Source organism: Gekko japonicus, unplaced genomic scaffold (assembly GCF_001447785.1).
Source record: "Gekko japonicus isolate JY-2015 unplaced genomic scaffold, Gekko_japonicus_V1.1 scaffold825, whole genome shotgun sequence".
Lineage (NCBI taxonomy): Eukaryota > Metazoa > Chordata > Lepidosauria > Squamata > Gekkonidae > Gekko > Gekko japonicus.
In genome coordinates this window covers 441850-469003 of record NW_015166447.1, presented here as the reverse complement: position 1 = coordinate 469003, position 27154 = coordinate 441850, and the positions used below count along the sequence as shown (strand labels likewise).

At 44.5% G+C, this 27154-nt stretch overlaps 1 protein-coding gene across 2 annotated transcripts in view; it reads left to right on the top strand.

Annotated features, from left to right (window-relative positions):
* The window catches only part of DOCK10 (dedicator of cytokinesis 10), a 292508-nt gene that overhangs the window by 125523 nt on the left and 139831 nt on the right, over positions 1–27154 (top strand). For both annotated transcript variants that reach the window (XM_015411999.1, XM_015412000.1), the window contains exons 2-3: positions 14189–14308; positions 24075–24164. In XM_015411999.1, coding sequence (XP_015267485.1) covers positions 14189–14308; positions 24075–24164 — 210 coding nt within the window. The remainder of the gene's footprint in view (positions 1–14188; positions 14309–24074; positions 24165–27154) is intronic.

Genomic DNA, 27154 nt, shown 5'->3' with positions numbered 1-27154 from the left:
TGACACTGTCTAACCATCTCATCCTTTGCCGTCCCCGTCTTCTTTGACCTTCAATCTTTCCCAGCATCAGGGTCTTCTCCAGTGAGTGCTCCCTTCTCATTTGGTGGCCAAAGTATTTGAGCTTCAGTTTCATTATCTGGCCTTCCAGGGAACAGTCAGGGTTGATTTCTTTGAGGATTGACTGATTTGTTCTTCTTGCAGTCCAAGGGACTCTCAAGAGTCTTCTCCAGCACCATAGTTCAAAAGAATCTATTCTTCGGCGCTCGGCCTTCCTTATAGTCCAACTCTCGCAGCCATACATGACTACTGGGAATACCATTGCTTTGACCATGCGGACTTTTGTTGGCAGGGTGATGTCTCTACTTTTTATCATGCTGTTTAGGTTCGCCATCGCTTTCCTCCCAAGGAGCAGGCGTCTTTTAATTTCATGGCTGCAGTCACAGTCTGCGGTGATCTGGGATCCCAGGAACGTGAAGTCTGTCACTACTTCCACAGCTTCCCCTTCTATTTGCCAAGGAGTGATGGGGCCGGATGCCATGATCTTAGTTTTTTTGATGTTGAGCTTCAAGCCCACTTTTGCGCTCTCCTCTTTTACTCTGAGCAAGAGGCTCTTTAGGTCCTCTTCACTTTCTGCCATTAGAGTGGTATCGTCTGCATATCTGAGGTTGTTGATCTTTTCCCCAGCAATCTTAATTCCCGCTTGTGATTCATCCAGGCCAGCATTTCGCATGATGTACTCTGCATATATATTAAATAAGCAAGGTGACAATATACATCCTTGTCGTACTCCTTTTCCTATGCTGAACCAATCAGTTGTTCCGTATCCGGTTCTAACTGTCGCTTCTTGGCCCTTATACAGGTTTCTCAAGAGACATGTGAGGTGGTCTGGTACTCCCATCTCTTTAAGGACCTGCCATAGTTTGTTGTGATCCACACAGTCAAAAGCTTTAGCATAGTCAATGAAGCAGAAGTAGATATTTTTCTGGTACTCTCTTGCTTTCTCCATAATCCAGCGAATGTTGGCAATTTGATCTCTAGTTCCTCTACCTCTTCGAAACCCAGCTTGTACTTCTGGTAGTTCTCTATCCACGTACTGTTGAAGCCTAGCTTGTAGGATCTTGAGCATGACCTTGCTAGCGTGTGATATGAGTGCAATTGTGCGATAGTTTGAACATTTTTTGGCATTGCCCTTCTTTGGGATTGGAATGTATACTGACCTTTTCCAATCCTGTGGCTACTGTTGTGTTTTCCAAATTTGCTGGCAAATTGAGTGTAGCACTTTAACAGCATCATCTTTTAAGACTTTGAATAGCTCAGCTGGAATACCATCACCTCCACTAGCTTTGTTGTTAGTAATGCTTTCTAAGGCCCATTTAACTTCACATTCCAGGATGTCTGGTTCGAGGTCAGTGATTATACCGTCGTGGTTGTCAAGGACATCGAGGCCTTTCTTGTATAGTTCTTCTGTGTATTCTTGACATCTTTTCCTAATCTCTTCTGCTTCTGTTAGGTCCCTACTGTTTTTGTCCTTTATTATGGCCATCTTTGCATGGAACGCTCCCTTGATTTCTCCAATTTTCTTGAAGAGATCTCTAGTCCTTCCCATTCTATTGTTTTCTTCTATTACTTTGCACTGTTCATTCAGGAAGGCCTCCTGATCTCTCCTTGCTGTTCTCTGGAAATCTGCATTCAGTTGGGTAAATCTTTCCTTTTCGCCTTTGCCTTTCACTTTCCTTCTTTCCTCCGCTATTTGTAAAGCCTCATCAGAAAGCCACTTTGCTTTCTTGCATTTCTTTTTCTTTTGGATGGTGGTGATTGCTGCCTCCTGTACAATGTCACGAACCTCCGTCCATAGTTCTTCAGGCACTCTATCTATCAATAAGTATCCGCACAGAAAAAACAGTCTTGAAAATAGAATAAGGATAAGAATTCTTTTACAGTGGAGAATGACACAATGTTTTTTATACATAAGATATACATATGATATGAACTTAGTTATTTTTAGTTTTATTAGAACTCTGTGGCATTTTTTAAAGACAATAAACAGCGGAGTCTTGCCCTGTCTTCCCCCTTTTCCATGGCATCTAATTTTACGCCACCAGATCCAGTGCCAGTTACTATCCAAGCTTTTGAAAATAAAATACTCCAGGACCTTGAACAATTTGAGAAACACAACAGACCCGCTTAATCCAATTTAAATGAACCTGAAATTATGGCATTTAATACATTGACACAAGACCAGACCATCATAATCAAGGATGCTGATAACGAAGGAGCTACAGTCATACAAAATATAGAAAGGCCATGAAGCAGAAATATTTAGACAACTGAATGATCAGACTTATTATATTCCATGTGAACATGACCCAACAAAACAATGTCCAAAAGGATATTAGAACCTTGCTGGAAGAGGTTGTGAGTATGAAATAGATTTCAACATGGGAAAGAGGTTTTTTAAGATAAAGAATACCCTAGAACACCTGGGTTTTTTACTCTGCCAAGAAACCCACAAAAATAAGCTCCTCCTCCAGGTTATGATTCAGATCTTAGAACCTTTGTACCAATGTCACCATTATATATTAAGGACACCACCAATTTTATTAATAAATTGGGCCATTGAAATATGTTGATGCCAGTGTTCTTCTAGTAACTTTAAATGTGGTCTCCCTATAGACAAATATTCCACAGCAAGAGGCACTGTCAGTTATAGAAGCGCTAACATAGAAGTTGGAGGGGTGTAAAGATGATGCAGTCATGGGATTACCATACTGGTACTGGGATCTGAGATTTTCAGAAATACCGAAACATTTTCAGGTCCAATAGTTGTATTTTATTTCATGCTTTAGCTGCTCAACCTTTATGTGGGGGGGGGGAATTTTGCATTTGTGTCTGTATGCCCATACCTGGAAGTCATGGCGCCCTCTGTCACCTCCCACTGGTGCATGGAGGCTGCACCTCCCACTGGTGCATGGAGGATGCTTGATAGCCTGCCTCTGGCTCCTGTCCCTGGTATTCTTTTGAGGTCTCCCATCCAGATACTTGCCTGGGTCAGCCCTGCTTAGCTTCTGAGATCTGATGAGATCGGGCTTGCCTGGGCTATCTAGGTCAGGGCAACCTTTAAGCTTCATTTCTTGGTTCAAGGGTGCTTTTGGTTTCTAAGTGAAGACTACTTGCAGCAACTGGCAGACAGCAGAACTAAAAAAATATAAAGCAGATGATGCAACTGTCATCCACAGTTGATTAATTGAAAGTACATCCACATCCAAGCTCAGCTATGCATGAAGGCATTTGTTGTGGAGAAGTCATTGTCTCTCAGCCTCAGTCCTTTTTTTGACCATTAATGTTACCATTAGTGTGGAAAAAACAACATTCACTGTGAGCCTTAGGGCTCCAAGTCTGGCTTCAAATCTCACTGTGCCATCCTAATTAAAGTTACAGTCATCCAAGTCCTTTGAAGTAAAGCAGCTTAGAAGAATGTAACTCTGCTTTGGATGGCGCTATTAAAGTATCAAGTGAAAAGACCAGCCTCTCAGAGCTGTGAGAATGATCAAATCTGAAGGATCCTGTTTTCTAGCCTGGAGTCTCCTCCCACCAAATTGTAAGGAGAACAGCTATGTTGGTCAGAAGGGGCAGAGTCCGTTTTTCCTAAGATTTAGTGAAATAGTAATTTTATTTTACTTACCTATTTGATATTCTCCAGCTTTTCCCCTTTCTCTTTCCCTCCTCTTCTTCCTTCAGCAACCAGGTGTATACTAACATTAAATTAGCTCACAAGCACAATATCTTGTACTAGGAATAAGGCCCGTTGCGGAAATAAACACAATGAGCTCTAGGAAGAGGCTCTGGGAGAGTGTCCCGGCCTTGGACACTCAGCGTCAATTTGCTGTGGCGACCTCAGCAGGGTATAATGACAGAAAGTCCACCATTTTCTCCTGGGGAACTGATCTCTGCCATCTGAAGAGCAGTTGTAATTCTGCTTGATCTCCATCCCTCCGCTGGATGTGTGGGTGCAGGGTTCACGGGATGCAAAGATGACAGGACACAAGTCTGCAGGAACTTCCCAGAGTTTATTTATAAGCTTCTAGTTCCCCCCCCCTTTCATACATTACAGCATCCTAGTCATGAGACATGAACTAAGGAATGTGTGTGTGCAGGCAAGTTCTCTGTTATCTCTGCCTCTCCCCCTCTCTCAAGGCCAAACCGACTGCGTCATTTAGGCAGTCACCAGACTTCTACGCACAGACTTACTAGTTCCCAATTTCCAGGCCAGGAGAATAGTGAATCCATCTGCACTGCTTTCCTACAGCTGGAGACTGGCAACAATGGTTCCCCATGAGGGAATGGCTGGCTTGGAGGGTGGAGTCTATGGCATCGTACCTGTCTGAGGTCCCACCCCTCCTCAAACCTCAAACTCTTTAGGCTCCATCCCTCAAATCTCCAGGAATTCCCCAACCTGGAAATGGCAATCCTATCTCCCTCCCAGCCAACCATCAACCTACCGTTATCTTCCCCCTGGCTTCAGCTTTCCATCTCCTCCCCCTCCCTCCTAGAGAGCAGGTGTAATTCTGAGTGATCTCCAGCCCCCAACTGGAGATTGGCAACAATGTTTCCCCATGAAGGAATGGCTGGCTTGGAGGGTGGAGTCTATGGCATTGCAACTGAGGTCCCAACCCTCCTAAAACCTCAGCCTCTCTAGGCTCCATCCCTCAAATCTCCAAGGATTTCCCACCTGGAGTTGTCAACCCTATCAGGACTGGCCCCAATGAGTTTTCTTCCAAAGGCCAAGCAACAGGCACTGAGGAGAAAGTACAGTGGGTGGGGGAGGGGGTTATGCTGAAAGTCCTTTTTTTTTTTTTTAACTGACAGAAGTCGGTTGCCTACCAAAAGCCACTGAGGGGACAGTTAGTCACAGTTAGGCCCACACAGGAGCCAAAAGAAGTGTCTTCCTCAGGAGAGAGTCAGGCTTTCCAGGAGCCGCAGCTCGTTTCCTCCAGGCCACACCCTCCCTGGCGCTGCTGCTGCTGAAGGAAGGCGGGGGAGCTGTTGAAAGGTGCTGGGCAGCCTTCTCTGCGGTGCAGCCGCTGAGCTATCGCCCTGACAAAGTGCCAGCCTTGCGGGAGAGGGGCTGCGGGGAGCAGCGAAGGTGAGTGCTTCCCCTGCTTGCTGCTGCTCGCTAGACCTGCCTCCTTCTCCCCTATGGAGGGGTTGCCGCTCCTTCGGCGGAGCGTCCATTCCCTTCGCTGGCTCCCTCCAGACTGAGAATGAAATGCTGGCTGCCGGCTCTGTGGGCGAGGCCGAGCCAACGTAGCGAGGCTATACAGCCAGGGGATTGGGAGTCCGCAAGAGTGGCAGCTGAGTGGGTGAAAGGCTGTGGGAGCGTGTTCAGGAGTCACACCAAAACTCTTTTATATATAAGGAGAGATGTGACACTGCCTGTCTTGGTTTTCATGAGAGGAGTTTGAGTTATCCAGTCATACTTTGCTCAAGATATTCTGGGTAATCAGGGGAGGCAAATATTTATATTTTAACTAGTGAAATGTTGATAAGAGAGAGTGTGTGTATCTACCAACTGCATGTTAGCGTATTCTGGGAACAGTTGATGTCTGTCCCAGTTATACTTTAGGTAGCCAACAGTTTCTGGTAATAGTTCTTATATCCCTAATCGATTTTACAGTTAGATTCGAGTCCAGTAGGACCTTAGAGACCAGCAAGATATTCAGGGTATAAGCTCTCGAGACTCAAAACTCCATTTGTCGGATACCTGGTGTCTGATGAAGGGAACTTTGACTTTCGAAAGCTCATTCTCTGAAAATCTTGTTAATTTCTAAGGTCCTACTGGACTTGAATCTAGTTGTTCTACTGCAGACCAACACTCTGCAACTTTACTGTGGAAAGTTCTTCCAGTCTAAGCACATTGACTACCCTGAGTAGTTAGTTGTTATCAGTACAGTAACCAATGTATAAGGCTCTTGGTCCACTGCTATCAGGGGAGAAGTACTTCAGAAGACCTGTGAGTCACTGTCATTGGATTGAAAAGGTCAGTCTTAGATCTAGCCCTCACTAGCCGTCTTCAAGTCTCACCTCTCCCAAAAACTGCCGGGAAGGAGCTTGTCCTTATCCTCCCTCCCTCTGAGCTCTCTTACAGGGTTCCAGCTTTCCCATCCCTATGAGGATATCAGTAATTGAGCTCCTGCCTCTTACAGGGAATTCAGCTTAATAGCTCCAATCCGACATTAGGACATATGCTCACACAACTAGTAGAGTGTGCTTACTGGAATTTTGCTGGTTATGGACTTCAAATTGTATTTTAATCTTCTTTGGAGACAGGATGTTAAAAGGCAGTTTGAGGGTTTGGCACAGGAGCCACAGAAAGAGGTAGCTGGAGGGGAAACTCCAGTGTGCACATACACCTTTGCAGCCTGGATTTCAGGTGTCCAAGACCTCTGAGGCTTCAGACAGCTTACTCTCAACTACACAGAGTCAGAATACAGTATATATGTATTGTTTTGCCCCATTGCTCTGCACAAGTGCTTTCTATTAAATGTTATTCTCCTGGCGTGCTCAGATTTTGAAACCTCAGGCAAACTATGTGCTGTGTCTGCTTCTGTGGAATCAATTATGAGGATATTTTTAGTCTCATTGCTGGGAGAGCCACTGCTGAGAGTGGAACAAACAATGAGAATTTGTAGGAGGTGGAGCATTATTAACAATCAGCAAGCTGTATACTGCTAGTGTGTGTGTGTGTGTGTGTGTGTGTGTGTTCCCCCCAGCTGTGAATGGTAATGAAAATTCTCTAGCAGTAGCCTGAGCCAGGTGCAAGGGAACGATAACTTGACTGTTGAAGACTAGTATAGGAGGCTTCAATTTACAGATATCGAGTCAATGGTCTGTAGAAAGTGAGTGTAACAGTAGGAGTGTGCTGGTGAGTGCCTCTTTTTATAGAAACACCATCATTTTCACTGAGTCCATTGCTCATTTAAGCTAGCAAATATATAAAAGCACTATAAAAATCCAATTCTGCCTCATTCCCTCTTGGCTCAGAGTCTGCCTAATTGGTCCATTTCCAAGAGAACCAGACAAGTTAAATTCAGGAAAGACAATCCCATGACTGTTAAAGCTTTAAATTAGCTTAGCTCAGTTACAAATCTCCCAGCAAGCATTACTGGGCAGAAGTGCAGTAATTCAAACTGCAGTGCTTCAGAACTGCTTTTATGACTTTTTTTTGTGTGGTAAAGATAAAAAAGTCTAAGAAACATTGTCAGGATTTTCCAACACAAATGCAAAACCAAAGAGCTCAAATTTCAACATGAAAGAGGCATACTTGGTCTAAGCTGCTGTACTGTTGCCAATGGAGAGGATAAAATTATTACAACTTGAACTTGGATCCTGAAACCTTGTTAATTCAAATGTCCTGGGACTGGGGCATTAAAGAAGCTGTTCAGGTCCTGATTGCTTTCTCGTCCCTGAAATACAGTGCTCCTACAAATGCTTCTCGTAGTCCATACAAGCAGCTATCTTGTACAAAGTTTCAGTACATTTATATACAGTCTTTCTTCCATGGGAGCATAGGTGGAATTCCCAGGAAGTCTCATATCCCAGCCCTGACCCAAGTCTGATTTTCACTGCAGCAAGGCTGCTCCATGCTTCTAGCGCATCAGTGGTACTTCAGCCCCATTCCATGTAAGAACTCCCTCCCCCAGTTTTAAGAAGTCAAAAACACTCAGGTTAAAGTTAGATGTGACTCGTCCTCCTTGAAAGCCAAAGGATTTGTAGCACTTCTCTTGTTCTGTAACTTTCAATAGTTATTAGTCATGGCTAACTTTAGCTGAATTGCTCTGTGGAAGAGGGATTGAATAATCTATACGCTGCATAAGATATGAGTACACACTGGCAACACTGAAAATAGAAGTGGCTTGATTAGTATAAGAAATGTGGATGTGGACTTCCAGTTTATGGCGACACACAGGCAGATGCATCTCCCGGTCACTCCGGGGATGCAAACAGCACACCAGCATGTGGGAGGGGGTCCTACGGGTCATGACTCCCCTGGAGCCTTGGTAAAAGGCTCCCAGCCAGGGGGCTTTTGAGGGGGCGTCCTCTTCGATGGTGAGAAGCCAGAGAATTGAGGCGCTCCTACGCCCCGAAGGTCCTGCCACTGAGTGACTGAATGGTACGAGTGCTGCTGACCGGGACAAGCGTTGGAGATCAAGCGAAATAACCGATGATGAGTGAGGCCGGTTGGCCAACAATGAACTGTGAGTTGGGTTGAAGCGAGCACGAAGATTTAAAAGAAAGCTGCCCTCCCTAAAGAGCATTGGGAAAGCGAGCGGGGGAGGGGATCCTCCCAAACGCGCAGACGAAACACGGGAGAAAGAGGGGGGAGCAGAAAAACAAGCATTTAAATATGTTTTAAGAGACTTACCAGAGCGCAGATAAGCGTTTGGGCAAGTATCAGAGACTTTAGCAACTTTTTGAAAAAGTAAACAAATCCAAAAAGATGGCGGGGAAGAAACAGGAGAAAGAAAAGTTGTTGAAAGCGAAACCAGGGAGCAGTCCTCAGCCGGAAAAGACTTCCGACCTTTCCAAACTGTTGGCTGATTCCTTGCACCCTCTGCTGGATAAGATGACAAGTATCAAGCAGCAACTGTCAACAGTTGGGCAGAGCTTGGCATCACAGCAAATGCAATTGACGCAGTCGTTAAAAGCAACAGAGCAAATGGGAGAGAAGGTGAAGGAAATGGACACCAGCACTAAAAAAGGAAAAAGGTGAAGAAGCTGGAAGTGAAGGAAGCCACGGAAGAAACACAACTTTTACAGCTGCAAATGGAGAAAGCAAATTTGGTCCTGCAATTCCAGGGGGTCCCGGAAATTAATGGAGAGAATTTGAAGCAACAGCTGAGTGAAGCACTAGCCCCAATGACAGATTTGACAGCGGAATATCTTTACAGCGAGATGGATGTGGTCTATAGGTCATATTCATCATATATCAAGAAAAATAATCTGCCTGGGGAAATAGTAGTCAAATTCTTGAAGAGACACGTGAGAGACTTGATTTTGAAAGCAACTATGGGAACACCCTTGAAAATCAGAGACAACAATATCAGGATTATAAAAGACATTCCATTTGACATGAGACAGAAGAGAAAGAACTACAAAGAATTAACCTTTTTCTTACAAACAAATGGCATCAGTTATAGATGGATAATTCCAGAATACGTCATTTTCAAGTTCCATGATAAAAAAGAAAAGATTGACTCTGTTTTTAAAGCACGGGATTTCTTGCAAACACAGCTTGGGGAACCAGAGGAGGACAAAAAGGAAGAAGAAGAAAGCAAATCTGATGGCGAGTTAGATTCGGGGCCTTCGGACGAGGAGTCTCCCTCTGGAAAAGGGGCAGCTGCCCCCAAAAGTCCATACAAATTGCGGATTAGAAAAGACAAGAATAAAATAAGGGCTGAGGGGCTCTGATTAGTGCCTGAAAATGTTTTGAAATAACTTTGGGATGCTCTGGGTTTTTTTTAAAAACAGTTAAAGGGATGGATAAACATAAATTAAATTAATTAATTTAAAAAAGATCAACAACCTCAGATATGCAGACGATACCACTCTAATGGCAGAAAGTGAAGAGGACCTAAAGAGCCTCTTGTTCAGAGTGAAAGAGGAGAGCGCAAAAGTGGGCTTGAAGCTCAACATCAAAAAAACTAAGATCATGGCATCTGGCCCCATCACTCCTTGGCAAATAGAAGGGGAAGTCGTGGAAGTAGTGACAGACTTCACGTTCCTGGGATCCCAGATCACCACAGACTGTGACAGCAGCCGTGAAATTAAAAGACACCTGCTCCTTGGGAGGAAAGCGATGGCGAACCTGAAGCAGCAGAACAAAGTTTGAGTTCTGTGGCACCTTTAAGACGTTGGTATTCAAGGTATAAGCTTTTGTGTGCATGAACACTTCTTCAGGTACATTGAAATGGAGTTACCAGTCCATACATATAGACAGAGGGTGAGCATAGTTCACTATGCTTTCCCTTGGAAGTAAACACAAACAAGCTAAGCTTGTTATTCCTGTTTGCTCAGGAAATTGCTGTATGCTAATTTGCTATTCACCCTGTGTCTATATATATGGGATGGTAACTTCCATTTCAATGTATCTGAAATAGTGTGCATGCACACAAAAGTGTATTCCTTGAATAAAACTTTGTTGGTCTTAAGGATGCCATGGGACTCAAACTTTGCTTTGGGACTGGGGAGGATATGTTTAATATGCATACTTAAAAAAAAGAAAATATAGTTGAGTGTTAAAGGATAGTTTACAGGAACACTTGTTTAAATATGAAGCTGACCTGGGAACAGATCAGTTTCCCTTAGCTGTCATGCCCTGCTGTGACAACATAACTCATGCCAACCTGTGGAGTACAGAGTTATATTATGTGATGTTTACTGGCTGGATGTAATTCAATTTAGATCTGTCCAGCACATGGCTTTGTTGCTTTGGGGAAGAATTCCTGAACCAGCCCATGGGGAAGTCAAGCGTTTGACTCACTTCAATTGCTAGGGAATATGAGCCAAGTCTGCAGCTGTAGCTGGTTGTGCTTGATAATTAGTGTGTCAGCCATGAATGGCTTTTTTCCACTGTGGATATTGGATGAGAAGCTACGACATCAGAGTTGAAGGTCCTCATATTTCACTCAGGACCTTTGTCTTCACAGTGAAGGACCATGGAAGGGCCAAGGAAAAGTATTCCAAGGAGGAATTTGTGATGATGGCAGGGGCTGTGTAGTGGAAGGATCTGGAAAGGGGAGTATTTTAGCACTAGCAATAGAGTCAAACAAACCAGGAATAAGGGGAAAAAACAGGCAAAAGGGGAATGGATTAAAAATGAAATCTGTATAAGTTTTTTAAGTGAATTCCACAAACCAACGAGTGCTTCAGGAAAAAGCATTTTCTCTTTGCTCCTAAGCTGACAGAACAACCCTTCCAAGACTTTTTGTACTCCTCTGCTCATCTTTCTGCCCACTTGCTTTCAAGCATGTAACACAATACGAGCAACTTTTCATTACTAATGCTTTCTGAGATAGCAACATCATACCCAGGACAGCAGCAGTAACCTTGATCTTAGAGCTTCTTAACAATCAGCTCAGGCTCAGGGGACAATTCAAATGGAAAATGAGATCCTGTCTTCCTTATCAGACGTATTTATCAGACGTTTTATTAAAATACTGTATTTTTGTTAATCAGGCTTACCTTTCACCTACTATCCCCTCTGCAAACATCAAATAGTTTTCTTAAAAATTCTTGACAATTATATCTATTGATTAATGACTCAAGTCTACTCTGTGTCCTTTCTGACTCAAGTATTTCAGTCAGATAGATGGGTTGATATAAGAGTTTCTTCCCTATCAAAGCATTTCTTCCCAGTTTCTAAGCTGTAATAGATTTTAAGTGGTGGCATGTTTCCATTTCAAGTGGTTCCAGTGGGTAGCTTTGGTGTAGTGGTTAAGTGCGTGGACTCTGGGAGAACCGGGTTTGATTCCCCACTCCTCCACTTGCACCTGCTGGATGACCTTGGGCAAGCCATAGTTGTGTCAAAGTTGTTCTTGAAAGAGCTCTCTCAGTCCCAGCTACCTCACAGGGTGTCTGTTGTGGGGAGGGGAAGGGAAAGGAGTTTGTAAGCCATTCTGAGACTCTGAGTGAAGGGTGGGATATAAATCCAACCTCCTCCTCCTCCTCCTTTTGAATCTTTGTATTATAAACTAAAATATAAATGAGCCTTCCTCTGATGGAGCAATGTTTCATTGCTGGAGCATGGCTCCTCACTTAGCTGGGATCCAACCCATCGATGTCCACTAATATCTCTGTAGATACACATCATAATAGTATTTATTGGGTGTTGTTGCATTTATTTTTCTCTACCACTATTCCCCACATTGACACAATATAATTTTCTTATACTTCTTTGTCCACAGCACCTGTAATAGCAGGGAGACTTCTCTATGTAAAAGATATTTACATATTTATCTGATTATGCATGTAGAAGGGAAAAATCCAGATGCCTTGGAAATGCCAACAAGTCCAGCCCCTCTCAGGTGTCAGAACTGTGTTAGAGCTCTGAGGCAATCTTGGCAGACCATCCAAGTTGTATCTGTTGGTGGTTTGGCTAAAGTAAGGTAGTAACAGCAGGGAGACCCTGATTGAAGGGGCATTCTTGGGTGCTTCCTTCAGTGCCTGCTGGGTCTTCTGTACTTACATGATGGGCTGAAAAGGAGTAGAAAGTAGTCAGCTGGAACTAAGGTTCCAACCTCTTTGTGGCACCTGGAGGTCTCCTGCTATTACAACTGATCTCCAGACAACTGAGACCAGTTCCCCTAGAGAAAATGGTTGCTTTGGAGAATGGATTCTATGGTGTTCTATTCAGCTGAGGTCACTTTGCTCCCCAAACCTCACCCTCCCCAGCTCTACCCCAAAATCTCCAGATATTTCTCAACCTAGTGCTAGCAACTCTAGCTGGAACAGTATACTCAGCCAAGTTCTGCAGTGGTTGTGGTGGCCACAGTACAACCAGCTATTTTCGGCTCTTTCACAGTTTCTGGCTGGTAAATCAAGGAAGTTCTGTGTTGGTGGCCCTATCTTTTGGGAGTGGCTGTGTTACTGAGCCCCATACCCATTCTGTTTAAGAACAGGAAATGAACATTAAGCTTAAGTTCTGTGCGTCAAAACCATCGTTTTGTTTTACATTAGAAAATTGCTCTGCCAAGCTTTCGTACATTTCCAAAAAGGGTTCTTTCTTCCTTGCCTCCCAAATTGCAGTGTTTCTTCTGGGGTTTCCACACAACATAGTCATCTGGTCATACACTTCCAGTTTTCCCTGGTGCAACTCTGCATTTTTCCAACCTGCTTTGGTAAAATCTTTACTGTGATAGATCACCCCCAAAATGGGTTTAAGGAAAGTCTGGAAGAGAACTTGCAGATTTCTGTACCTCCATGCCTATATCTAGGACCATTTCCTTTCTTGCCCAGCATTTCTATGCTTACACATGCACACGTACACAGACCCCATGAGCTGGCTTTTGCCATTTTAAAAAAAATTATAAGGAGTAGCTGTTTCACTATAGTAACTATGCACTGTAGCGATATGCAAACTGTATAACTGAACATAACAATATTTGCAGTGACACAGAAGCCGAAATGGGGAGTTACCCTGGGTGGAAGCCACTATATATCTTTGGTACAATGGGAATTTCAGCCTCAGAATTTTTCTAATATGTTCTTGCTCCCTGTTTACAGCTCAGAAGGGTATGTCCCCCTGCCCCCACCTGAAGGCCTCTTACTACCCCTTCTCTTCCTCATTCTTTGTTTCTCTCCCCAGTTGTTTCCTTTTTTTCCTCCTTGACTTAATAGTAGGACTCTCAGAAGCAGGGAAATTTCCCCCTTTGTCCATTTGACACACATTCTTATATTTGAAAACACCTTTTTATTATTTGTTCAGCTCACCCCTCTCTATTTTTGTATTGTATATTGAGGCAGATGCAAATTTACATTTTTCTTTGTCTGTTTCCTCTGAGTGCTTTTAAAAATGGTAATATCACTTGAACAACAATAGCACTTTCATGATGGCTTATGGAGATATTATCCCATGCATGGGGCTGACTGCCAAACAGTTCATCCTGAGAGCAAGACCAAGTTAAATGCCAAGTTAAACAGACCAATGATACTTTTATTTCTAGCAAGCTACTAGCATTTATAATGTGGCCAAGTATATGAGAGTAATGGAATGAATCAGCACACAGCTCATGGAAACAAGTGGAATTCAAATTAGCTGTTCTGCAACCAGAATATTATTCATGTGCAGTACCAATGTTGATATAGTAAGAGGAGGGGGCTCCTGAGCTTAATAAGTAGGTTAATGTGACAGTGTGGGATGATTTGATTTATCAGCATAGAATGATTATCCCCCTTAGATGAGATGAACTATCAGGAAATAATCAGTCTGATAATGAACATTTTGCTCAGCCTTTCTGCTTCTTTATGTATTCTCTGCATTACCATATCATGCTGTGATTGAAAGCAGCAGCCCTCATCTCAGCTCTGCTGTGTAAAATGGTACTAAAAATGAATCCCAGCTCTGTTAATAAGCAGAAAAGGGGAAAGAAGGGGAGTTAAAATTAATGTTTCTTTTGTTTTCTTTCTTCAGCAAGAGAAGCCCAAACTTCTGGAACCTCTGGATTATGAAACAGTCATTGCAGAGATTGAGAAGAATATTGAGAATGACCATCTCAAAGACCTCATCTTGTTCCCTGATGATGACTTTTCTGTAAGTTCTAGATGCCTGTAGATAAAGCCAAGGCTCATCCAAATCCGTGTTACCAACATACCCCAGTCATGCATATTGTATGTTTAAAATGGTCTGCCTTCAGTGACAAAGGGATCCTGATGAATTCAAGATTGCTCTCAGGGTTTTGGGCGTGCCAAAAAGTACTTCTGCTAGTGACTGTCAGATCCCCACTCTCCGCAACACTTTTGGCAGTGATGCTTTATTAGAGATATGCTTACTTACAGGAACTGATTCTTTGTCAGGACTGAAGAAAGTGTGTGAAATTCAGAAGTTATAGGTAAAACCCAATGCACCCCCACACCCCATGCATACGTCAGTTGCCTATTGTTTGTTGTGCGGAGGGGGGGGGCGCCCGGCCGGCGTCTTAGACATGCGCGCGCGCTGCGTGCGCATCACCCGGAAGTGACGTCGCACGCTGGGGGCAGGGCCACGCCATTTGAGGGGAAAACAAAGAGTTTTCCCCTCAGATGGCGTGGCCCCACCCCCAGCGTGCGACGTCACTTCCGGGTGATGCGCACGCAGCGCGCGCGCATGTCTAAGACGCCGGCCGGGAGCCCCCCGCTCCCGGCCAAAAAACATTTGGCAACCCTAAGACAGACACTCAACCCACACACATTCCCCTCAGAAATTCCCTCCCCCCTAAAGCATGGCAAGGTGAAAAGTAAAGCGAAGATAAACAAAACTGAAACCTTGACAATGACAGAAGTTGATTTTGAGGAGAGACCAATGTACAGTGCATTACAGTATGTTATTGTGGCATGGATCCTATGTTATTGTGGCATGGATCCAAGTGGCCAGATCAGCTGTATCAAAGTAGGCGGCTATCTTACAGGCTAGGCTGAGTTGGAAGAAAGACTTTTTTTGCAGCTGCATTTACTTGCATTAACATGAGGTATTTATGTACTCCAAGGTGGAATTCCATAGTGTACAGTAATTGACTATAACGTATGATGCTTTTGGATGGTTGTTTGCTAGTAAAATATCTCAGTTCCATTCCATCTTAGACATCAGTTGCATCACTTAGACATCACTGCATCAGGTAGTTGAATTGTCTGTTGCACCATCTGATCTGTTTAGTGATAGCTTTAATTTGGTGTCCCTGAAGGACGATGATAGTATCTTGGGTGTTGTGAAGGCTGCCTCTTGTAGTCTTGATCCATGCTCATCCTGGCTAATAATATTGTGCCAAGTGAAGGGCTACTTATAATGACTGTTAATCATTCATTGTCTTTTGGGTTCTTCCTAAGTTTTTGAAGGAGGCAGTTTCTTCATCCTCTGTTGAAGGAATCCTTGTTAGATTAAAAGTGGTGGGTAATTACAGCCTAGTGTCAAACTTACCTTTTTGGAGGGACAGTGATGGAGAGAGTGGTGAGAAAGCAGCTCCTGGATGTCATAGTCGGATGCAGGGATGAAAACAGCTTAAATTTGTTATTGCCCTGTCTCTCTCTGATTGTTGAAACAAAAGATGAGATGTACCACTTCAGCCACTTTCTTACCAGCAGTCTATACCAGCCCATACTGGCTTACTTTCACCCCTTCTTGGATGATGTAACAATCTTTGAACTTTTCAGTCTGTGTTGAGACCTGACTGTGGAACAGAGAAGTATTGGTGGTCCCTAGTGGAAGATCTCCACTAAGCAATAAATAAGGGCCGCAAGTCTGCTGTTACTGATTATTGACCTTTCAGTGGTCTTTCATAAGGATTATTCAATATTACTAAAATGTTTGGAGTGAGAAGTAGTTATCAGAGGAGATATATTAGAGTGGGAGTTCCCGAACTTTTCAGTATGTTGACCCACAAGTTCGAATTTTCTTGGTATGGTGACCCATCCAGGGCAGGCACAACGTCTTTTGACCCCGTAAGCAAATAATTACCCTAGTTCAACATTCCATTTTCTACAGTGTCTAACCAGATCTTTTTGAAAAACCAACAAATATTGTGCAAAGCGTGCATGGTGCAGTCAGGGCCGGCTCACCCGCTAGGCAAACTAGGCATTCGCCTAGAGCACGGGCCGGCCCTGAGGGCGCCAAACCGGCTCCCCCCCCACCAAAGCCCCCCAGCCCCCCCCAAAAGCCTGTATCTCCCTGACTGCTGCCGTTGCTGCCTCTTTCTCACTGAGGAGGGGAGGGGCAAAATGTTCCCTTGCCTCCCTGAGCCCTGGGGTGGTGGCCTTGGACTTGTTGGGGCAAATTCCACCTCTCACGTGTGATGTTGCCACTCAGACATCACACGCGAGAGGCCATTCTGGCTCCCACAGCTCTCGGGAGGGGCTCTTTAAAAAGTTATGGCCGCTGTGATTCCCGCGTGGGGGGGAGGGGTGGGGCGAAACGTTCCCTTGCCTCCCTGAGCCCTGGGGTGGTGGCCTGGGACTGATATGGGCAAATTCCACCTCTGGTGGTGATGTCTGAGCACACGCGAGAGGTCATTCTGCCTCCCCCAGGTCTCGATAGTTCTTTAAAAAGTTATGGCCACCGCCACTGTTCTTGGTGGCAGCTGTGACGCCCGCGGGGGCAGGGTGGGATAAAACGTTCCTTTGCCTCCCTAAGCCCCAGGGTTGTGGCCTTCGAGTCATAAGGGAAAATTCCACATCTCGCACGAGAGGTCATTCTGGGTCCTAAGCTGTCCTTAGGGGCTCTTCAAAAAGTTATGGCCGCCGCCGCTTTCGGCCGCAGCTGCAACCACCACGGGGGGTGGGGGGACTGCTGAGCTGCCCTCCCCGCCTTTTTCAGGCTCCGCGCCGGAGTGCCAGGCCTGAAAAACGGCCTGCAGAGCCGCCACCCCCTCCTTTTTCAGGCTCCGCGCTAGAACGCCGGGCCTGAAAAAGGGCCAGCCAAATGTCAATTTTGGCCCCATTATATCCTATGGGCCATTGAAGTCAATGGCGAAAACATAGGGTATATTCTGGAAGCTGGAGGGGAGGGAGTTTGAGGGAGAGGCTCCAAAAATCACAGGGTCGCTGCTGGAACCTCTCCCCAAGATACTAACCAAGTTTGAAGAACATTGGACCAGGGGGTCCAATTCTACGGGCCCCCAAACAGGTTGCCCCTATTCCCTCCATTGTTCTCTATGGTGGGAAAAAAGTAACTTCAATGTTCCTGAAACATGGTGGGTATCTTTGGGGCCGAACTGCGGGAAGCCCCAGCAGCCCTCAGGCCGGAGCACCTGGAGCAGTCTTGGGAGGCGGATTGGCAAAAAGCAAAACCAAAAGTGCAGGAACTCGAGAGAACTCCAGGAATGGATCCAGTTCCTCTTCCACAGCCCAAAATGTGACCCACGGACCCTGAGCTTGCTTTTTCTCATTTGCGAGTCTGGCCTCCGCACTCCTTTAACGAGGCAGCCCTGAAGCTTGGGGCGATGGGAGTTTCTTTGCATGCAGCTTGTGCAGCTGGCTGAGTTCCTCAGTCCCCAAAGTTTGACTCTTCTTCTACAAGTCTCTGGCGCTGGAGGTATTCGCCTCCTTCCCTCCTGCCTGCTATGGCTGCATAATTGTGAGAGATTTCTTAACATAGTGTTCCTGCCAGGGAAGCTGGGGACCCTGCCCATGAGTCTCCATTTCATCCTCACAACAACCCTGTGGGGTAGGTTAGGTAGAGAAGGGGAGATTTGGCCCGGGGTCACTCAGCCGGCAGAGTGAGAATACAAACCTGGGTCTCCCCACATCAATCTGCAACTCTGACCACTGTGCAGTGCCGCCTCTACTGATCTGTAATGTTCCAGAGGTGTTGTAATGTAATACTCAGTTTCTCAAACGAGTGTATGCCTGTCTGTTGGTCCACTTTAGGAGTCTTGATCCTGGTTGTGTGGTGGGCTAGTTGTGGCAAATGGTAGGGAAGCTCAGTATTTCTGTATACAGTTGTAGGGGCTTTATTGCAATGTGGTATGGCCTGATATTATGTTCTTATTCCAGTGTGGGGTGTGTGGGGGGCTTTCTAAGTTTCTAAGCAGTGTGCTAAGAAGGCAACTGTTCCTGGGGTTAGCCCAGCCCAGGGACATTGCTAGGGCGCTTCCCAGGCCTCCCTAAATTTCTGGGGAGCCCATCCCTAAATCCCACATGGGTCCACCTCCATAGATAGTGACCATGGCCTGTGATGTCACTAGCTCCTCCCTATGATGTCATTGGGTCCCAGTTCTTTTAATGACTTAGCAACGTCTCTAGCCCAGCCCCAGCCCCCCCCCCCAGGAAATTGGAAAGTCTACGCCCTTGACATCAGGTGCAATGCACAGCGGAGATCTTTTGCGGCAGTGTTTGAATCCGCCCCTTAGGACTGGCAGATGATGAGGCACCCCTTGCAGTTGACTGACAGTGGATTGGGATTGGAACAGGCTTCTTCTCCCATGGCATCAGTAATTTGTGGAACTCACCATCACTGGATGCAGTGGTGGCCACTAGGTTAGGTCCAATAACTCGTTAACACACATTCTTGCTACAGTTAATACAGATGTAACCAATTCTATATTGTCAGTTCTTAGAGGGACCGATGTAGGTGGGTCTGTTCAGAGGTAAATCCCATTTTATTCAATGAGGCTTATTCCCAAGAAAGTGTTTTTAGTATTGCAGTCGAAAAAATCATAAGAGCACCTTAGTATCCAGTGTCATTTCATATGTCTTTCATCCATTACAGATTTTTTTCCAAATTAAGGAGTAATGTAGGACCCCTTGTTAACTATTGATTTCTAGACCAATAGGGGCCCTTGGTATCAGAGTCAGAGAACTGAACTAGCCAGATATTCATACAACTGGAACGTGAGGTAAAGCAACAAATTCAGTTTGCGAAAGAGGGTGATGGTATCCCCCACACAACTCAGGTAGAGGGCAGGTATCACCTTATATTTGAGAAAGAGTATAGATAAGGGGAGGATAGCTGTAAGTTTGTAACTCTTTGAACTGCAATGGAAATTGAATTTTAATATTAACTAACACAGGCCTCTTTCAGCAGAAGTCATGGGAGGCTTCTTTCTAAGGCTTATATTGTAGCTGAGCTCCCTGACAAAAATATTTTAAAAATGAGTTAAGTATTGGTACTCAGACCTGCACAATCAAGCCTGAACTCTAGAAGCTAAAATGTCTCAACTGAGGCTATCATACTCTGGTCACGTTATGAGAAGACAAGCTAGGGTTGCCAAACCCCCCAGTTTGCCAGGGTTTCCCCATTTTGGAAGCCCCATCCCCAACACACACAGCCACCCCTCTCTCTCCCTTTAAGTGTGTGGAACCCGTGTTTCCTCCCAAGCCTGCGTTTCCTCCCAACCCTGATCTCCGCTTGAGATCAGGCTTGTAGGGAAATGCCAGCTTTGTGCACTTAAAAGGGAAATGCGGCTGCTCTTAAAGGGGAAACACCGGCTCCTGCACTTAAAAGGGAAATGCCGGCTCCTTTAAGTGCAGGGAACTGCCGTTTCTGGAGATCCTGCACGTGGGCAGGTGGGGGGGGGCGGCAGATGTCCCCAACGTGACGTCATCACGTCGGGGATGCCCAGCCCCCTCCAGGAACGCCTCCAAAGTCCCCCGCTGGGGGTGGAAGATGGACTGGCAACCCTAAGACAAGCATCACTGAAAAAGACAGAACAAAGTCCAGTAGCACCTTTAAAACCAACATAGTTTTATTCCGAGTATAAGCTTTTTTTGTGCATTACATTCATCATGATACAACTGAGTTTATTTAACTGTAAATGAGTATGTGATCTCGTAGGCTGCAGATGCCATAGTAATCAAAAGTTGGCCCTTTACTTCCTAATGTGCAGCAAACTTTAGAAACTGGTGGTCTTCAATCATGGCAACCATATAGCTCCCCAAAGCCCTTTGGAACTTCTCTTGGTTAGATCAAGGTCTCACTCTCTCTAGAGAGAGGGCTGCTTCCAAAGAAATAGACATTCCTCTTCAAATATTGCTGGAGCAAACATCTCCTAGTCATGAAAGTTACTGTTCTTCAAAGGGTCAAACTATAATTGCTCAGTTGATACTATTCCTTGTGATGCACAAAAATGGGACAGAAGACATAAAACTGCAAGTGGAGATGCACAAGGCTTGCAAGGGTGATCTCACCCTCTCCTCCAACTCACCAGGATGCTCCTGTGGCAGCCCAGGCTTGTGCTACTCCTTGCCTCCTACCTCCCCTGTTGCCGCCTTGACAGCCAGGGAGGGGGCAGCAATGACTCCTGCAACCCCTCCAGTGTCGCCATCTCCATTGTCACTGCCTTGACAGGAACTAGGGGAGGAGCATCGCCATCTCAGCAGTGTGGACAGCTGGGGGGTCCTGCACCTCTGCGGAGAGCATCACTTCAGTGATGGGGAGGGCTGGCAGGTCCTTCACTTCCTGCCCTGCCTGTCTCCATTTTTGCTACCTCAATGGCTGGGGGGGGAGGGAGGGCAGCTTCTGCTCCTTCTCCCCTGCCCTCCTCCTCCTTGTTCACCCCCTGCATCTGGAGAACAGTTGTATGTGCTTGCTAAGACAACTTTTCTCTGTTTGGGGTTTTTAATAACCATTCCCTTTTAATTTTAGGATATTTTGTAGAAATAGCTTGGTCCCCAGTCACAGATTTAATTATCCACAGATGGGACCATATTGACTATTTTATATATACATAAGAAAACAAAGAATGGCCTGTGGAGAAGAGAGAGAGAGAGAGTCTGCAGACTGAAACCCAGTACATCTGAAGCTAGGTATAAAAGTGGAATGCTCATATTGATTGCTTTGACTGTAAGAATGAATTTCAGGGGGAGAAAGTCCAAATGTCTCCCATCAAATTACTGGGCCATGTAAGGGGGAAGGGGGTCGACAGGCTAAGACTCCGTATCGTTTAAACATTCTGTCCACTGAGCTTCTTCATCTATTGGTAGCAAATGAATAATCCTCAAACATGTAAACCTGGTTTAATCTCTGCTAACAGTAAATATATCATTTTATAACACCGTGAAGAATAGAAATGTTTTTTTAAAAACTTCCTGCACATCAAGCAGATATCTGAAGAGGCTGTATATACATTGTCTAAGTAAAGAACAGCCATCCCGGTCCAGACGTTTGTGTTTATAACCACCTTTTGAAATGTAGTGGCTATTCTGACACCTGACAGTACTCCTTACTTAGATGCCACATCCGGTGCCCACCTTTTTTTCAGGCTGTTTCTCCTTAGCATTTAGGAAGCAACATTGCACTACTGAACAGGAAGCATTTTTGTGGTGTGATAGTCTAAGCAGAGCTATAGTCTGAGCAGAGCTAATTCTCAGAAGGGAAGTTCTTTGTAATTCTATTTGAAGAATTATAGAGAATGGCACTAAAAATATTCAAACCCCAGTTCTTCTAATTTGTACAATGTGAATCCCCTTTAAATAAATACTCAATGAGAAGAATGTAGTAAGAACATTAGAGAAGGCATGTTGGACCAGGCCAATGGCTCATCCAGTCCAACACTCTGTGTCACAGACTGGCTAAAACCAGGTGCCATCAGGAGGTCCACCAGCGGGGCCAGAACCCCAGAAGCCCTCCCACTGTTGCCCCCCCCAAGCACCAAAAATACAGAGCATCGCTGCCCCAGACATATTGTTCCATCTATACCTTGTGGCCAATAGCCACTGATGTACCTCTGCTCCATATGTTCATCCAATCCCTTCTTGAAGCTGTCTCTGCATGTAGCAGCCACCACTTCCTGTGGCAGTGAATTCTATGCTTTAAATACTCTTTGGGTGAAGAAGTACTTCTTTTTATCTGTTCTATACCTACAGCTCATTAATTTCATTGAGTGCCGATGGGTTCTTGTATTGTACGAAAGGGAGAAAAGTACTTTTTCCTCTAACTTCTCTATCTAGTACAATTTGCCAGGTGGGATGAGGTATCAGCTTCTGGGGTTGTACAGAGTTCATTTCAGCAAACAAATTCCTGCATTTACAGGCAGTCCCTCCTGTACTCAACAAAAACCACCCAATACTACTACAAGAGCAACTGTTCCCTCAGTTTTAAATAGGAGATTGAGGTCACTTCTGTGTGTTGAAGATGGCTGTTCAGTACTTTTATAAAAAGTGCTATTTTTGTAGTCTATTTTGTATGTATATTCTTCTTGCTGCATTGTTTTCTACTTTTGTAATCCCATTTTTGCACTGTGTGTGCAGACTCACTTAGGCCCCTGTGCCCCTGCAGCAGAGATATGCTTAACAAGCTGAGGGTGGGGTGGTTATCCATGGTCTTACAACCTTGCAAGGATGCTCAATGGCAAACCTTTTATTTAGAGCTTGTTGTCTACATACAAAGAGTCTGCCCTCAGCCCTCATGGCAGAGAGTTCTCATTGCTCCCATTTCCCTCTCCTTTCTACTCTAAGCCGATGGGGGGGGGGTTCCTTCACTCCCATCCCTCTCCTTCCATCCTTCCACCAGGCTTCACCTTGCTGCCTTTTTAAAGCCCTCCCTAACGTCTGGACCCACCCCTGTAGTTGGGGGCCACCTCTTCTCTGCTGATCCCATGTCTGGCATAGCCCTAAAGGATTCCATCTCCCTCAATAGTGGCTACTGCAGCCACCAGTCATAAGAATCCTGCTGGATCAGACTAGTGGTCCATCTAGTCCAGCATCCTGTCTCACACACTGGCCAACCAGTTCATCCAGAGGTCCAACAATAATCCTACCCTATGGCCCTGGTCCCCAGCTACACACTCCCTGCCAGTCAACTCAGGGCTGGTGACTCAACCCCCAGTTGTAGCTTTCCCTGTTTCCCCTTTGCCATGGTCTTCAGGGCTGGAGCAACCCCTCCACTGGTCCCTTGCTCTGGGTGCTGCTGACCCGCGACCTCTAATCCTGGAGCCCCAGGGTTATACACTGTTCATAATATGTTATGTCTGATACTTTTTGGTTGTGTTGTTTCCAAGTTTTGAGATCCTAGTCCTGCTGCATTGTTTGTTGGATGCCTCATGCTTTCTGAACGTGTTGTCTTACATTGTGCAGTTTGCCTCGAGTATCAGCAAGAAAGGTGAGGTATATATTATATAGTCAGATGTATATGGGTAATCATAGATGAATGATTACTGGTTTCCAAATGCTTTATGCCTGGCCTTTGATTTTCCTGAGTTGTGGTTACTTTTTGCCATAGGGCAAGGGGGTTGCAGTGAGGGGGTGGGGAAATGGGTGAAATTGTCCTTACTTCACAGAGACTCTGAGCTTCATCAGTGGAAAAGTGGAAGCAATTTCACATGATTCCCCATCTCTCTACAGCCCTCATGGCTATAGCCATGGACCCATTCATTTGTTTTCAGTAAGCACTGATCAGCTGGAAGAGGGGAGAGTGAGAAAGATCTGTCACCTCCTTTGGCTCATGGCTCATATAATCAACCCTATCATTTCAGAGACAATCAGCATTCTAGTAGTTAAGTATCCCACACCCAAAGATTTACAGTACTATTTAGTACAATTCACCACGTGAGTTGGGGCCATCCAGTAGTGAGCCTCCCCATGCCTTTGTACATGTCAAATACATTGGAGTGGGAAAACGCATCATGTAATTGTCCCAGTCCATTAAGCAGTGTAGCTGAAGATATGATATCAGATTTGGTGCAGGATGCTCATCAAGTAATATGAAGGTTGTATCTGTGGAACTTTATCTATGATGGTTCATTTATACATGTGTGCTCTTGGTGGTACAGTTGCTGTGATGAACATACATGGGCAAACTATCTTCTGTTCTTTCCTTTTTACAAATATATGCCATTTTTTGCCTGTATGTATTTTAATTCTCTTTTTTCCCATCATCCTTTTCTTTTTGTCAGATAGCTACTGTTCCCTGGATAATAAGAACACTGTACTCTTCAGTCCCAGAAGATGCGGAACAAAAAGCAGAACATTTATTTGTTAAAGAGGTAAGTTAACCTTGTTTCTGCACTGGATTCTGGGGGTGGGGTGGGTGGTTTTTTTAACAACACTGCAGCTTTCAACAGCATAAACTTAATGGCACTTTGCTTTTTGTAGAGACAAACAGCATGATCTTTGTAATTTTTTTCTTTTAAAAACCTAGCATAATGTCTATGTCAGTGCTGATTTCCAGGCCTCCTCCAGGTTATTGGCAATGCATTGGATATTATTCTTATTGACTATTCATCCAAGAAAGATTTCCAGTATGAAAATCTTATACCTTCAAAAACTAAATGCCCTAATGTGCACATCTTTTTGGAACTTTAGGTCTGCTTTTATTTGTCACACTCATTCTGCATTGTCAATTACAATCACATAATCTGAACTATATTCATTTCCATGATAAAGTTACTTATGATGTAGACAGCCTGTGGGTTCCAGTGTGCTCTTTCTGTGTCTTTTAAGTTTCTAAAAATGCCTGAGTCATTTGTTACTTGGGCAATGTGGCTACTAATGACATTTAAAAGCACATGGGCTATCTGTGAGAAGTGGAACTTAATCATTTGAGTGAGTTTCAGCCACTTGAGGAACATTCTTCAAAACAAAAATGATAGATTTTCCTAGTGTAGTCAAAAGTCTGAATCACATGGCTGTTGTTTCACTCAGCTGGCTTTTATGACATGGATCTGGACCCATTTTTTTTTAAAGAAACTTCTAGTTTCCAGTGAGATACTCACAGAGGTCGATTCGGGGGGAATCGCGGGGGATCGCAGTTCCCCCGGGTGAGGTGCAGGGGGCGGGGCACACGACAAAGCCCCGCCCCCTTCTTCCGGCCACCCCCTGCTTCCAGCCTCATGCTGTTGCAGAAGGAGGAAGAAGCAGGAGGGTAAGTTGGCATCCTCCCCCTCTGCCTGGCCGAGGCCACTCCACGTGGCCTCCGCAAGGACTCCCAGCCCCATCCAGGAGCTTCCCCGAGGTAGCTGTGTTAGTCTGTTGCTGCAAAATAGTCCAAGAGTTCAAATAGCACCTTTAAGACTAACAAATAGTACCTTTAAGACTAACCTTTAAGACTAAGACTGAGTGGTGGGTGTGGCCTTATGACACACTTCTGGTGATGGCAGGAGGCGTGGCCTTATGACACTTCCGGTGATGTCAGGGGGTGTGGCATATGCTAATGAGTTATGCTAATGAGTTCCCCTAGCTCTTTTTCTATGAAACGACCCCTGGATACTCATATATTTTGTGTGAAAATGTGCTACAGGCTTTAAAAACACAATGCAAATTAAGGGAGAAAACTTAAATTTCTTTCAGATCTCATGATGTCTGATTTTGTTATTTATTACTGTTTATCATTTTTATTGCCATTTTAATGCACAAAATGTTTTACTACCTCTGAAGTGATCACCCTCACAAAGCAAATGCCACAGTTGGAAGCCAAAGAAGAGCTGGAACATTCCAGGAAGTTGGTGTCCTACCGAGGCCAACCTCTCCCATATAATCTTTCCCTCTTCCCCTCACTGGGCAAAACAAAAGCTGTTGCTTGAAGATGGAAGTCACAGTTGCACAGAGAAGCTCCAATACTGTCAAACTAATTTCCCCTTTGAACTTTGCTGTACTCTCCCAAGAGAGCAGGAGAGCAACAGAGTATTTCTTAATTATGAAAAGTAGTTACAATCAGTGTTCCCGCTAAGCTGAGTCAGTGTGAGCTAGCTCACAGTTTTTTAGCCTCTGGCTCACACATTTTTGTCTCGGCTCAGGAAGGAAGGCTCCAGAGCAGACTAATCTATGCAGTAGCAAAATTGCCCGCTCACAACTTTAATGCCGGTTGCTCACCAAGTAGGATTTTTGCACCTAAGACTCGAAAGCTTAGAGGGAGCATTGGTTACAATCATAATTGCATAATTACATGAACATTCAAATTTTAAACCTCCACTTAGGGGATCAATTTATATTTTTATAATCTACTACTACATATAAGGAATGACCTTCTGATGGAAATATTAACTATCCCTTTTATTTGATCTCTGTGTTCCTGTTCAACTTTTTCTTTGTTTTCCTCTTTACAGTTGTTAAGGTAACTGCTAGGCAGCTACTTTCCTGATTTAGCAGGGGGTGACTATGACTGAGTTTCTTGCTCTCAGTTGTGGTCTTCAGAGGAAGGGGAGACTTGATACTTAACACTGTAGCAAGGCCAGCACTGACTTGACTGCCTTTATTGGAAGGGAAAGGCATTTTAGAGGAGAACATGACATTTATATCTGGAAATTCTTGCTAACTGGCAAGATATACTTCAGACTAAACCCTTCCATGAAGCCAGGAGGAAGTGTGAGAACCATTGTGCAATGTTAAATACAAGGAATACATGGAATTATGATTTCAGTGGGAATTTGGTTAATGGCATTGCATTGGAATAAAGGCTTTAAACTGTTTTCCCCCCTTCACTTAAATAATAAAGCATATGTTCCACTTTCCATTTTCAAATCTATATATAGTAAGTAAAAGAAGATTGCAGCACCCAGCCTTTTTCCTTTCCAGAGCCTATAATTGAGCAATATCAGGGTTCCAAATGAGAATACTCTTTGTATCATTAACACTAATAAAGGACACTCAGATACCTGGGAGTTCCATTCCTTCACTTCAATGTTAGGTGTAATGTGGCCAGGTAGATATCAAAAACTGTGTGTATGGCAAATTATCTTTTCTCCTTAAAAAAGTGTACTCCATTTTTTTATTGTCCCAGTATTTCCTGTGTTGTACAATGTTCCAAAGCAGGTAGCTTGTCCTGGGAAAGGGAAAGGGAAACGAGCAACAAGATCTTTTATGTGTAGCAATGGTCAGATTTTTACAAATTCAGAGATGCCACAAAGTGATATGAGATAGGTGGGTAGGATGTAAAAGCAATGCTCTAGGATTCACTAATAATGTAAACAAATCTAGATTCAGACAAGAATTAGCAAATAGGCCACAATCCATCTTCTATGTAAAAGCAGCACAACAG